At 45.3% G+C, this 12,515-nt stretch overlaps 1 protein-coding gene across 8 annotated transcripts in view; it reads left to right on the forward strand.

Annotated features, from left to right (window-relative positions):
- Nedd4l (NEDD4 like E3 ubiquitin protein ligase) overlaps window positions 1–9,919 on the forward strand; it is a 313,745-nt gene extending 303,826 nt beyond the window's left edge. For all 8 annotated transcript variants that reach the window (XM_051201148.1, XM_051201149.1, XM_051201153.1 and 5 more), the window contains 6 exons: window positions 1,827–1,887; window positions 3,572–3,631; window positions 4,945–5,052; window positions 6,434–6,530; window positions 7,065–7,137; window positions 9,381–9,919. In XM_051201148.1, the coding sequence (XP_051057105.1) occupies window positions 1,827–1,887; window positions 3,572–3,631; window positions 4,945–5,052; window positions 6,434–6,530; window positions 7,065–7,137; window positions 9,381–9,483 (502 nt within the window). In that variant the 3' untranslated portion in view covers window positions 9,484–9,919. The remainder of the gene's footprint in view (window positions 1–1,826; window positions 1,888–3,571; window positions 3,632–4,944; window positions 5,053–6,433; window positions 6,531–7,064; window positions 7,138–9,380) is intronic.
- The last annotated feature ends 2,596 nt before the right edge of the window (window positions 9,920–12,515 follow it).

Raw genomic sequence — 12,515 nt, forward strand, 5'->3', positions numbered from 1 at the left:
TTCAGAATTGCAGCCATGATAATGTTAGACACTAATGGGATAGAATTAGGGATTTCCAAAAAGAAAATATCCTATCTCCTGACTTGTCCATACTGGAAGCTGGGGGAAATATTACAAACATGATGAGTTGTTCTGAAAGTTGCTGTCTATCAACCCAATCTCAGACTTATTTCGTGGAAAAAATCTCGTTGAGTCCTTCTGGAAGGTTAGCTTCTGAGTGACCCTAGACGTCCAGAAGGCAGAAGGAACTCTCCGTTGAGTACATTACGTCTTCCTCTTCAGTGTAGCAGCATGAATCAAACACACAATTCTGGCCTCTTCCGAGATGTGCTATAGCCTAGGCCTAGTGAGGGAATGCAGGTGTGTTTGGTTCATAGGTCCTGGTTTCTGCAGGTTCAGCACACACTGAGCTCATTTGCAGTCTGCACTCCCTCTTAACAAGCTGAATGTCCTCCTGTAACCTCATTTGGAATAGGTCAGTGGCTTGAATTCAGAGAACAGGCTGGGGTGATGTAAAGAAAAGCCAGCTGTCTATCTACTCAGAAAAAGATGAGCCTTGCAGGCTTTACCTGGAAGACCATGATGTCACTTTCAGGTAAAAGTTCATGCCACTTAATAAATAAGCTAGAAGTAGGGTACTGTGGTACGAGTCTATGTACACTAACTACACACTTGTTCTGACCATGGTCAGTTTTACCGGATGCCACCTGGCAGGTACAGCTGGCCTTCTTTGTAAAGTCCTGGTGTTAAGTGGTTCATTAAAAAAAATTGTCCATCCCAGGATGGCTTAGGCCTGAGGATGTGGAATGTCATGTGGGCCAAGGTCAGGCAGGGTCTCAGCTGTGTAGGATTGAAATCTCCCCACTGCTCACAGGCCCCCATGGTGCCCTGGTCCTGGAAGATCGCTGCTGGGCAGTGGATTGCGGCCTAGCCCTGTGGTGCTGTAGGCTGATCCTCCCAAGCTGTTATCATGTTGCCACCTTGAAGATGAGGCCAGACTCTGTATTGCTCACACTGAACACTGTCTCGGGGACAGTTTCAGTGTCTTTCAGATTCTACTATTCATCCCTAAACTTTAGTATTAAAAGGACTAGTGTGAGCCAGATATGGAAGCATTCGGTGGTGGGGAGGCAGACCCTCTCTCAAACAAATTCCTTCTAAATACTAGTGTGTATAATATATGGTATGATGAACTACTCTTAACAAACTCACGTTCATACTTACACATACATGTGAATGGGTAGATATGTATAATCACATCCTATGATGTTTTTATTAACAGATCTTTAATTTTTTTATTTTTATGTGTATGGGGGTTGTGAATGTGTGTCTTGTGTATCACAATGTGTGGCTGGTGTCCTTGGAGACTAGAAGAGGATGTCAGATCCCCTGGGACTTGAGTTACAGGCGTTACCCACCTGTGAGCTGCTATGTGGGTGCTGGTGTCAAACCTGGATCCTCTGGAGGAGCAGCCAGTGCTCTCAGCTGCTGAGCCATCCATCTCCAGCCCACCTTTTCTTCCTTCTTCGTCAAGCCATGTTTTTGGAGCACTTGCATCCACTGAGGCTCCATGTGGGCTGGCAGACCAGTTAAGCTCTTTACAACCCCAGAGAGAGTGTACATTTCTCACAGATGTCCCTGTGGCTCTTAAAGGAATACAGGGACTCTCAGCAGATGTACCAAAGCAAGCCCCACCCCACCCTGCCCTTCCATTGTTCAGGATTCCCTGCTTACCCCACCTAAGGAACAGTAGGCCCAAAAATAAAGAAAGCAGGAGCTAGAGAGTTACAGAGGTGGCTAAGTATGTCCCTTTTTCTTTCTCGCAGCTTAGTCATCCAGTGGAGATTCGTGAACAGGGTCCAGAAGCAAATGAACGCCTTCTTGGAGGTAAGCCCTGCTAATGGGGTCAGGGCAGGGACAGTGTGCAGAAGGCCAGCACAGGCGGCTGACCTTCTTGGCCATTTCCCAAGGTGGGAATGTTCCATGATGCTCTAATGTCTTTTTCTAAGTGTCCTCTTGCTTCACCTTCTCCATTCTTTATTTGTTTTGACTGCATTCTTGCTTGCTTGCTTGCTTGCTTGCTTGCTTGCTTGCTTGCTTGCTTGCTTGCTTGCTTGCTTGAGACCAAGTCTGTATGGCACACACTGGCCTGGAGCTAATGGCAATCCTGCCTCAGCCTTCTGGGTGCTAGGATTATACTGCCTGACTTCCCCCTGTGTTTGTTTGTTTGTTTTGGGTTTATTTATTTATGTATGTGTGCACACAGGTGAGGACTAGAGGACAACTCTAAAGAGCTAGCTGTCTCTGTGGGATGGACGTGGGTCCTGGGTCCTCAGCCTTGATAAACAGCACACTGTCTGGCTGAGCCGGCTCCCTAGCACTTCCACTATATTTAAACCAAACATCTTTCATACCTGGTCTAGAGCCAATACCTTGATCTCCTAGCACTACCCAGAGAAGCTGCCTGCTACTGTGCCTCTCATTCAGACCTTACCCAAGCCAGGCACACTGACTCCCCCGCAGAGCCCTTCCCTTTGTGACACCAAACTTGCCATAGATCCCCCCTTTGCATGCTTCCATAGCTTTGTCCCTGCTGTGGAATGAAGCCACCACCTCTCCCATGAAGGGGACATTCCCCAGGCCCTTCAGGTGGTGGGTTTTGTTTTTGTTTGTTTGTTTTTTAAACCATAGAAAAGTGTTTCATGTTGACAAAAGTGAAATTTCTTTCTAATACTGATAATATTGGTTATTTAAAGGCAATAGGAAGGGCTGGTGAGATGGCTCAGCAAGTAAGGGTGCTTGTGGCCGCTAAGTCTGAGCACCTGAGTTCCAACCCATAATACCACTGGTAGGAGAGAGCCAAGTCTTGCAGGTTGTCCTCTGACCTCCATGCATGAGTGCACACACACAATAAATAAATGAAGTTGGAAGGGAGAAGCCCAAACCCCATGGTAGTCATTTCCAGGGACCTGTCTCATGGGACATTTCTCAAGCTCAGTGACCTGCACATCATGAAGATGGCCCTCCCCTGAGCAAAGGTGAACTTAGCTATGGCACCTTTTGTATTGTATTTAAGTCCCAGGAAACAGATTCCCAGCCCTGCCCAGCTTTCAGGAGCCACAACATCTACAATCTCTTCCTGGGTCACCCCCTTATTAATGACAGCCCAGGACAGAGCTTGGCTTGCTGTTCTGTCTCCCTCTCTGTGCCAGCTGATGCTGCTTGCGTCTCTCCTCCACCCATGCCTTCAGCTATTTTTAAATGTGTCTCTTACACGTCTGTGGTCTATGCATTTTAGGACACACTGACTCACAAAAATGTCATAAATTGCCTTTGCAAAACACCTCCCTACAATGTCCCTAGTATCACAGTTGCAAAAAGTGTGCAAGTACTGGAAGCTTCTAGACTGTACTCGTTTTCAGCTCCTGTGCATGACTTAGGATTTTTGCTGGGATTGTGGTCACCTGACACTGTCCCTGCCATGTGAGCCTTCTCTGGCCGATCTCTACCCATGAAATAGTTCTTTTTCAAAGCAAAGGGTGCTTAAGATGTTTTTATCTTTTCTTTTCAGGGATTTACAGAACTTCTTCCAATCGATTTGATTAAAATTTTTGATGAAAACGAACTGGAGGTTTGTGCTATCAGTATCATATTTTATGTAAAGTAGATGGTTTTAAGTATTTCCTTACTTTGCAAATGACATTTTTTTTTAATTCTCTAACACATGACATATTGAGTGCTCTATTCCAAGGCCTGTCTTCAGACTTGCCTGGGGAGGCTAGCAATGGTAGCCAAATAGATTTGTTGCCTGTGGCAGGGCAGATGTGAGCATTTCTAGTGAGCTGAGTGCTTAGCCCAGTGCTCAGGCCAAGAATACCGTGGTGTCGGTGGAAGAGCCTGGTTTACCACAGCCCTCTAGAACAATGGTCTACTTGTGTCTCCACCTTGGCAGGTGGTTGAAGGACTTGGCCACACTATAACTGTACACCTTCTCCAGAGTCTGTAAAGGAGACAGGACCTTGAACTTGAAGTTGCATGTATTGAATAAGGGCCATAGGAGGCCACCAGGTAGTAGCAGGAAGTGTATGGTGAATGTCCGTCTCAGCTTCTCAGCTTTGATGGAGTTGAGGAAGAGAGCAACGTGAAAATGGAAAACATGTCTCACCTTGGGTTGTGTTGAGGCACAGAGGGAAGGAGGTCGTGTCTGTCTACATCTGATCTCTCTAAGGCCATGGCCAACAAAGCATGGCTCAGAGAATTTAAAGTACAAGTTTCGAGATGAGTGTCATGAAACTTTTGTATGGCAAGCACTACAAGTTTGTAGAGGCTGTGAGAAGTGAATGACCTCCTAAGATGACTCAGCCAGGCTGGTCCCAAGGACCTAAGAATCAGTTTTCAGGCTGTGGGAATGGTTTTCCTCCTGTTGTGTTTTAGTTCTTCCTTGGGAATATCATATTCATTGGAAATTCCTATGATAAGAACAAACTTTAGACAAATACTGATTCAGGGTACCAGTTCCTGCCTGAGTACCTGCAGGATGCTAGAAGGATGAGGTCATTTGTTGTCACCTGAATTAATCCATCTAGGGGGATGAGTTCTTGCTGTCATGGGGACAGCAACAGACAGGATCCTATGTATCTGCTAGTGCAGTACAAGGGACTAAAGCACATAGGCTGGAAAGATAACTGGAAAGTCCAGGTCTTGCATGCAGGTCAGTTGCGAAAACCTCTATCTTTTATCTATCTATCTATCTATCTATCTATCTATCTATCCCAACTCTGATGTGAGTGTCTGGGGAAGTTCAGCCCTGTGTCTGCATTCTTGGACTCTCTTGAACTGCTAGCTTACCTGCTTGTCCCGTTACAAACACCAACACAGAGAAGAGAGCAAGCATTCTCAACTTGCACAGTCCACCTCATTTACATCTATCAATTTCCTTTCTAGTTGCTGATGTGCGGCCTTGGTGATGTCGATGTGAATGACTGGAGACAGCATTCTATTTACAAGAATGGCTATTGCCCCAATCATCCTGTCATCCAGTGGTTCTGGAAGGTAACTGCAGCATTCCAGTCCCAACCTCTGCTTCAGGCTCTTCCTCTAAGCCAGGGCCCCAAGCTCCCTGTCAGGCCTCTTGGGGGAAACCAAGCCGAAGCATCTTTGGGAATAGGCATGCCTTCAAGCTGGCTCACCCATGTATAGAAATCATTTTCTCAACTTTTCTTTTCTTTTTTGGAGACAGGGTTTCTCTGTGTAGCCTTGGCTGTCCTGGAAATTGCTTTGTAGACCAGGCTGGCCTCAAACTCAGAGATCCACCTGCCTCTGCCTCCCAGGTGCTAGGAGTAAAGGTGTGTGCTGCCACCACTACCCAGCTTCAACACTTTTTTATTCCAATAACATTTTTGATTTTTATATATTACAATCCAAGTTGCAATGATTTACTATCTTAAGGGCCAATGTTTGTATTCTGTTGGACTTGGGAAAGGTTTTGCAAAGACAGTAAACTAAACATTAAAAAAAAATTAAAAGATTATTTACATACAAAAAAGAGGAATTAGCCCTGCATGGTAGCATACACCTAAACTCCCAGATCTCACTTAGAAGCCCAGCACTTGGAAGGCTGAGCCAGGAGAATTGGAAGCTTGAGGCTGGCCTGAGATGCACAGCAAGTTCTGGGACAGCCTGAACTACTTATCAGTCCGACTTTTTTTTTTTTTTTCCAGACAGGGTCTCACTTGTAGTCCTGGCTGGCCTCAGAACAGATTCACCTGCTTCTGCCTCCAAAGTGCTGGAAATAGAAGTATATACCACTAAAACTGACAGGTGCTGACTTAAAAAAAAATGAGAAGAAATCAACTACTGTGTCTTCTAAATGTCTGTTATTAATATTTCATGTATCAGTAAAACTACAGAGAGGAGCCAGAATTTTCAAAGACTAGAACTTGGATTTGATTTTGGATGTATTATAAAAGATCAAATCGCATGTGGAGGAAGGCTGGTTCCATTCCTGCAGTGATTAGGATTGGTTCCAAGGCCCATTTTTGCCTCATGTTTCCTTCTGTCTATAAAGTGTCGCTGGAGATCTTTCTGTAGCCATATCGCCTGGCTTGCTCTTGTTTTAGATACTTCTGGGAAACCACCTGGTTAGAACTGGCTTCAGGGAGATGCCAGGCCTCAAACCCAGAAACCTGAGCTTGAGGACATCCAAGGAGTTTTCTTTTTATATCATTTATTTTGGCCTGTTGGCAAAAGAAAAAAGGGGACCCAGTGATGATGCTCTAAGATTAGAGAGGCCAGGTTGCAGCAACCATCAAAAGGGGGAGGCGATGCCATTTTTCAGAGTTCACAGTATAGGTGATTCCATGACAGTTGCCTGCCTGCATCACGGCAGTGAGCGTGTGCTGCATGTTGACATCATGACCTTCTGTCTCTGCAGGCTGTGCTCCTGATGGACGCCGAGAAGCGGATCCGGTTACTCCAGTTCGTCACAGGCACCTCCCGAGTACCCATGAATGGGTTTGCCGAACTTTATGGTGAGTGTGTCCCAGACCCCTCTGTCCTCCTGTGAGGACCCAAACAGGCAGCATCGACCCGTGGAGATGCAGAGCAGGCAGGGGTTCAAGCAGTGTTCATACAGACAGTTTGAATGTTTCTCCTCCTTTTCCCGTTTTTCTTTCTCTCCTTCCCCCGCCCTCACATAGTTCAGATATTTTGTACAGCTTTTAAAACCAGGTTTTCAGAATCATGAATATGGTAGAAAGGAGTTCCTTAAAGACCCCGCCTCCAGACGACAGGATCCTTTCTGCTCTGTGCCTCAGGGCTCACATTGTGCTTCTTTCCCCTGAAGTAGAGGCTGTAAAACCCACACCTGTGTTGCCACTGCCACACCTGGCACAGTTCTGTACTGCGGGGTGGGGGGGGGAGCAGTTCAGACCACAGGACTCACTGGGCAGGCCCCACCCTGGAGTCCCCCCTCCCCTTCCCACTAAGTCCCACCAGAACTTGTTCTCCTGCTTCAAGCCGTGCTGATTTGTCTTTTTCTCTCCTCCCCCACCCCCTCCCCCCAGGTTCCAATGGTCCTCAGCTGTTTACAATAGAGCAATGGGGTAGTCCTGAAAAACTGCCCAGAGCTCACACATGGTAAGTAATGAAATCCCCATGGGGCCTGGATAAATGGCTCAGTGGTGACAGGCACTTACTTGTTGTTCTTTGCAGCGGACTTGAGGTCGATACCTAATCCCTACATGGTGGCCCACAACCATCTGTAACTCCAGTTCCAGGAGATTTGATTTTCATAGGTACTAGGTACACATATGGCATATGTACATGTAGGTGAAACACTCAGACACATATGAATAATTCAATCTAAGCCTTATAACCTCAGTTGGATCACCGGGATACACGTGGTGGAGAGAACCAACTCCAGCACATGATCTTCTGATTTCCACATGCGTGCTATTGTGTACACACATGCACACAATAATGTTTAAAAAACAAAATTAAGGACAAAATTCCCCATAGCAACATCAAATTAAAATCCCTTCAAATTCACACTGTCTGCAAGTGACCCATGGGCTGTGACACCATCAGAAGGTCTTCTCTGGCCTGAGAGGGAGGAAGAAGCCTCAAGAACTGGCTTAGAAGAATCACACGACACCCAGCACAGAGACAGAAATGGCCCAGTGGGTTTTAAAGCAACATTCAGCAAGCTCCTTTTTTTGTCCAGACCTAGATGGGGTCCCAGGTTTCTGCACAGGCCTTTCCTTCCCTCTTGCTTCAGAGGAAATGGGGGAGCATGGCTCTGCCTTTCTCAGCACAGTGAGGGTCTCCAGCCCCTATCTCATCCACAGTGCCTATCAGAGCCTTTGTAAAAATTAGCAGTGGAGGAGCTGGCTGCTGTGGGTGCCTTTCCCTAACCTGGAGAGCCATTTGTGACTTCGTGGAGAGGCATAGTCTGTCCTTTGTGGCCCTTGCTGTCACAGACACAGATTCCAAACTGAAATTGGAACAGGCACTGTGCACAGTTCTCAGCCTTTATCCTAGGGGATGGTGTCTGCAAGGTTCAGACCGCTTCCTTACAGGGCTAACAGCCCTTTTTAAATGCTCTACAGCTGTGTAAGACGAAGCAGATACTCAGCAAACATTGGGTGAGTTGCCTTAGTCGCCGTCTTTTGAGCACATGCTTCCAGCCCCTTCTGCATATACTCCCATAGTCCTGTGAACATTTCTCCTTTTTACTTTTGAGCAGACAGATTCAGAGAGGTGAGATGACTTGGCCAATGTCACACAGATGGCAGGGACAGGGTTTGAACTTGACCCTTAAACAAGTAGGCTTGATTTCTTGCAGAGGCCATCATCTATATTGCTCTCAAAAGGTGATCTATACATGCCCCACCCCAGTGGAAGCCTTCTGAGCTGGCTCCCTCTGAACCTTGCCAGCTGAGTGGCCAGTTGGATAGCAGAGATGGCCCAGCTTTCTGTAACTCAGGCAGCTTGGCCTCTGCTCTACCATCTGCATTCCTAGGAGTGGTTGCCTGGCTTCACCTCCTTGCTTAGGGATATGCATGTGCAGAACACATATTCTTAACCTGTTTCACACCTACCAAAGAGCCCTTGGCTCAGGCATGGTGGACAAGTGATAGTGTGTGATAGTGGTCTGTCCGGTCTTCATTCCTGAAGTATGCATGCCTCATACTCCATGGGTTTTCTTTTTAAAAACAGGTGGGTTTTTTATTATTATTATAATATGTGTGTGTGTGTAGGATGGGGTGCACAATGCTACCAGTGTTGTTCTTTTACTGCAGCTATTGCCTATGGAACACAAACACGAAACTCAGCGCCCACGTGGAGTTTATTAGTAGAGGGGAGAGAAGGGGAGGGGGTAGCTGGTGGTCAACCGAAAGCAGGGAAGAGAGAGAAGGGGGATGCGCTTGGCGCCCTTGCTTTAAAAGGGAAACTTGCACATGTGTCACTGAGTCCCCTGAGCAGCCAGGCAATGCCTGACTTAGCTATGACATGGTCATGAGCGTCCTGCCCATCGTCAGGGGACAGGGTCAGCAGACTGTTGGTTTCCAACAACCAGTGTATCAGAAGACAACTTTGATTCTCTCTTTCTACCTTTACGTGTCATCTGGACATTGAACTCAAGTCCCCAGGCTGGCCTGCAAGCACCTGCAAGCTGAGCCATCTCACCAGCCCATATTTTTAGTCTCTCTGGATGCTGGTGCTTGTCTTGTGTTTGTCTCCCTCCAGGCTGCAGAGTAGTCATGGACAGTTGAAAGGCTGTTTTTGTTTTCCCCATTGATTGTATAACCTGTTCGGCATAGACACTTTTCCTAACTAGAATGGTGGCCACTCACCACCACTTTTCATTCCTTTGGCAGCTTTAACCGCCTTGATTTACCTCCATATGAAACCTTTGAAGATTTGCGGGAGAAACTCCTCATGGCTGTGGAGAATGCTCAAGGCTTTGAAGGGGTGGATTAAGGCCCACTGCTGCATCCGGGGCACTGCCCTTCCAGCAAGTTCTGCGTGCACTTTTGCATTTGCCTAGCAGACTTTTGCAGAGCCGGTGGCAGAAGCAGTTGCCTGGCCTGGCTCTGGAGCCCAGCTTGCCCAGGCCACTGCCCAAGTTCCGCCAGGGACCGCAGCCCCAGCTCAAGTGCCGCCCCCTTTCACCACCAATCCTCAACTGGTTGGCGTGTACATTGATGACATTTCAGGAGGACTTGCTCTATTTATGTTGTGCCTCTGCAGGCAAAGCCCTTAATAAATATTTTGCATACTTTCTAATGACAATGAATGGAATTAATCATGCTACAGGTATAGTATTACAAAACTCATGTTTACTTTTTAAAATGATTTAGACTGATTTTCAGATTTTATTTCATTACAATTAAAGATGTCTCATGTACTTGGAAAAGTGAGCATATTTTTTTTGTATTTGAATTTCATATCAAGCTTAATGTCGGTGACATTTTTATTTTTGAAGTACTTTGACACTCCCACCCTCTACTTTATTAAAATTGGAAGACTAATTTTTCTCCAAAAGCCTTTTACAGACCAATACTTGGAAAGAATTTCAAATTAAACATTAAGTATAACCATGTTTTCCATGTTCAGAATGAAAGTAAACTGGATATTACCCCCCCCCCCTTTGTACAAATTTAGATACTAGGTACAGGCTGGAAGAATTGTAACCTAGCATGATATCTTTGTGTTAACTCGAAAGGAATGACACCATTGTTCCTTGGAAGTATTGATGTGTGCCATCACACATTCAAGGCAGGGTTGGACTGTCATTTCACATTAGGAAACCCTAACCCTTCCTGTCACCATCCAGCCTCTTCTTATGCTGTTTTCTCTTTGGTGTTTGTAGAGACATTTCCAATGGCATTGCTTGATCCAAAACTGAGGAAGTCAGAGTCAGTGGTCTTCTATCTCCGTTAACTAAACAGTGGCTAATAACCCACTCTTGCTATAACTGTGGCAACTCCAAAGGCGCTTTATGCAGATCATATCTGGTTTTTATTTTTATTTTATTTTATTATTTTTTTTTTTTTTTTTTTTTTTTTTTTTTGCTTTTTTCTCTCATGAACGTTAAGTGTGTTTGATTGTTTCTTCCTCCCTGCACACATCTGTCTGGTGCAGCATCTATCCATTGTGAATTAGGCTGCTAGTGAACCCAGATGTTATGCTGAGCCTCCAAACCAAACTTCTCCAACTGTTTTGTAATTTCTACTTGACAATGAGGATTTACTTACTATACACTTAGCCAAGTCGTGTGACATAATGACCTATTGTGCATGCTTTAGTACTGTGTACCCCCCTCCAGGTCATGTCTATTATGTGCTAGTTTAAAAGTGAACTAGAAGAACCAGTGGGGGTCCACTGAGCTCCAGCTGCCTGGTTGGCAATGGTGGAGGAATGTAGGTGTCTACAGTCTGTAAGTCTCTGGTGCAGAATTCTGTTGTATTCTGAGGAGATGCCTGAGGCACCCCTGATGTCCCTTTAACTTGTGTTGTCCTAGACCCTGTCCTGGAAGTTAGGGGACATGGGGTATTTTAATCTCTTGCCAATTGTGAATGTGACAAAAAAGACTGTGGCCTCTGCTATGTAAGAAGGATCTTTGGTATAAGAAATTACTCGTGTTTATACAGCTGTGGGTGCCATGAAGAAGCCATGGACATTCTTGATGGGTGAAGCCTCAGAGGGTAGAATCCTACCAATCTGATCTTTGGCTTCTTTTCACATGCTATTGAATAATTATAAAAACAATTAACACTCTCCATTCTTGCCTTCTGGTGAGATATTTTTTTTTCCTGTGGTTAACAGATGTTGGGGGCAGGGGTCTTTTTTTTTTTTTTTTTTTTTTTTTAATAACCTTCCACCTCCAGAACCATCTCTTTGTTACAAAGTGTGCCAAATCCCGAGCTGCAAGGTGTATTTTGATTGAAGAAGAAACCAAAATCTGTTCTAAAACCTGGGGCTCAATAATTCTGTAGGCTCTAGATTGAACCACATTATTCACTAAATGCAAAGTAGCCATTCTGCATTTTAAATAAATACAAAAAGGGTCAGCAAGACAGCTCAGTGAGTCAGGGTGCTTGTCACCAAGCCTGACAGCCCGAGTTCAATCTCTGGGACCCACCTGATGGAAAGAGAACAGACTCCTGCAAGTTGTCCTCTGACCTAACCCATACACGATTTTATTAATTAAAAATATGAAAAGAAAGACTTAATTCTGATCATTTCCAAGCCAAGAGCAGAAAATACCTATTGAAATACACTCCTGATAGTACTTGAAAGTCGGGCCATTGTGGATATCACTTCAGTCCATTGGTCCATAATTCTGATTTTAACAGTTGTTACTGGATTGGACAGCTGGCCTGTTAGAAAGTAAAAACACAGTCCCCTGTTCCTCTGATTTGTGAAGTTTCACTTGTTGCCTAAAATGCCTGATGTCTTGTTCCAGATCTTGATGCCCATGCCTGGTCATCTTTGTATGATAATTATAAATGGCAATGGAGAGTACCCTGTGCCTGAGGTTCAGGAGGCAGGTCGTTTTTTGTTTTGTTTTGTTTTGCTGACAATAGTTGGGGATCATTTACTTTGAGGCTGCAGAGTGGGTTCCAGGACTCTTCACTGTGGAAGGACTCTGAGCATCATGTGGCTGTCTTGTGTTTCTCTCCCTGCCCCTTTTAGTCCATAGTAAGCCTGGATTAGCCTACTGACTACATAGCAGGTGATGGTTGGCATTGGTCTATCCTAGGTGTCTTGAGTGAGCTTTCCTTGTCTGTCTGAAATACCAGCCTCTACTTTTCTGTGGCCGGTCAGCTAGTGGATCACAAGAACCAGAGATGTGTATTTATTTATTTTTTATTTATTTATTTTTTTTTTTGTTTGTTTCCAGGGCTGATATAGCTTAGTGGCAGAGTGTTTGCCTAGCATGTCCTTAGCCGTAGATTTAATCCCCATTGCTGGGGGTGGGAAGGGGGATGGATAAGATAAAGAATTCT

Source organism: Phodopus roborovskii, unplaced genomic scaffold (assembly GCF_943737965.1).
Source record: "Phodopus roborovskii unplaced genomic scaffold, PHOROB, whole genome shotgun sequence".
NCBI classification, from domain to species: domain Eukaryota; kingdom Metazoa; phylum Chordata; class Mammalia; order Rodentia; family Cricetidae; genus Phodopus; species Phodopus roborovskii.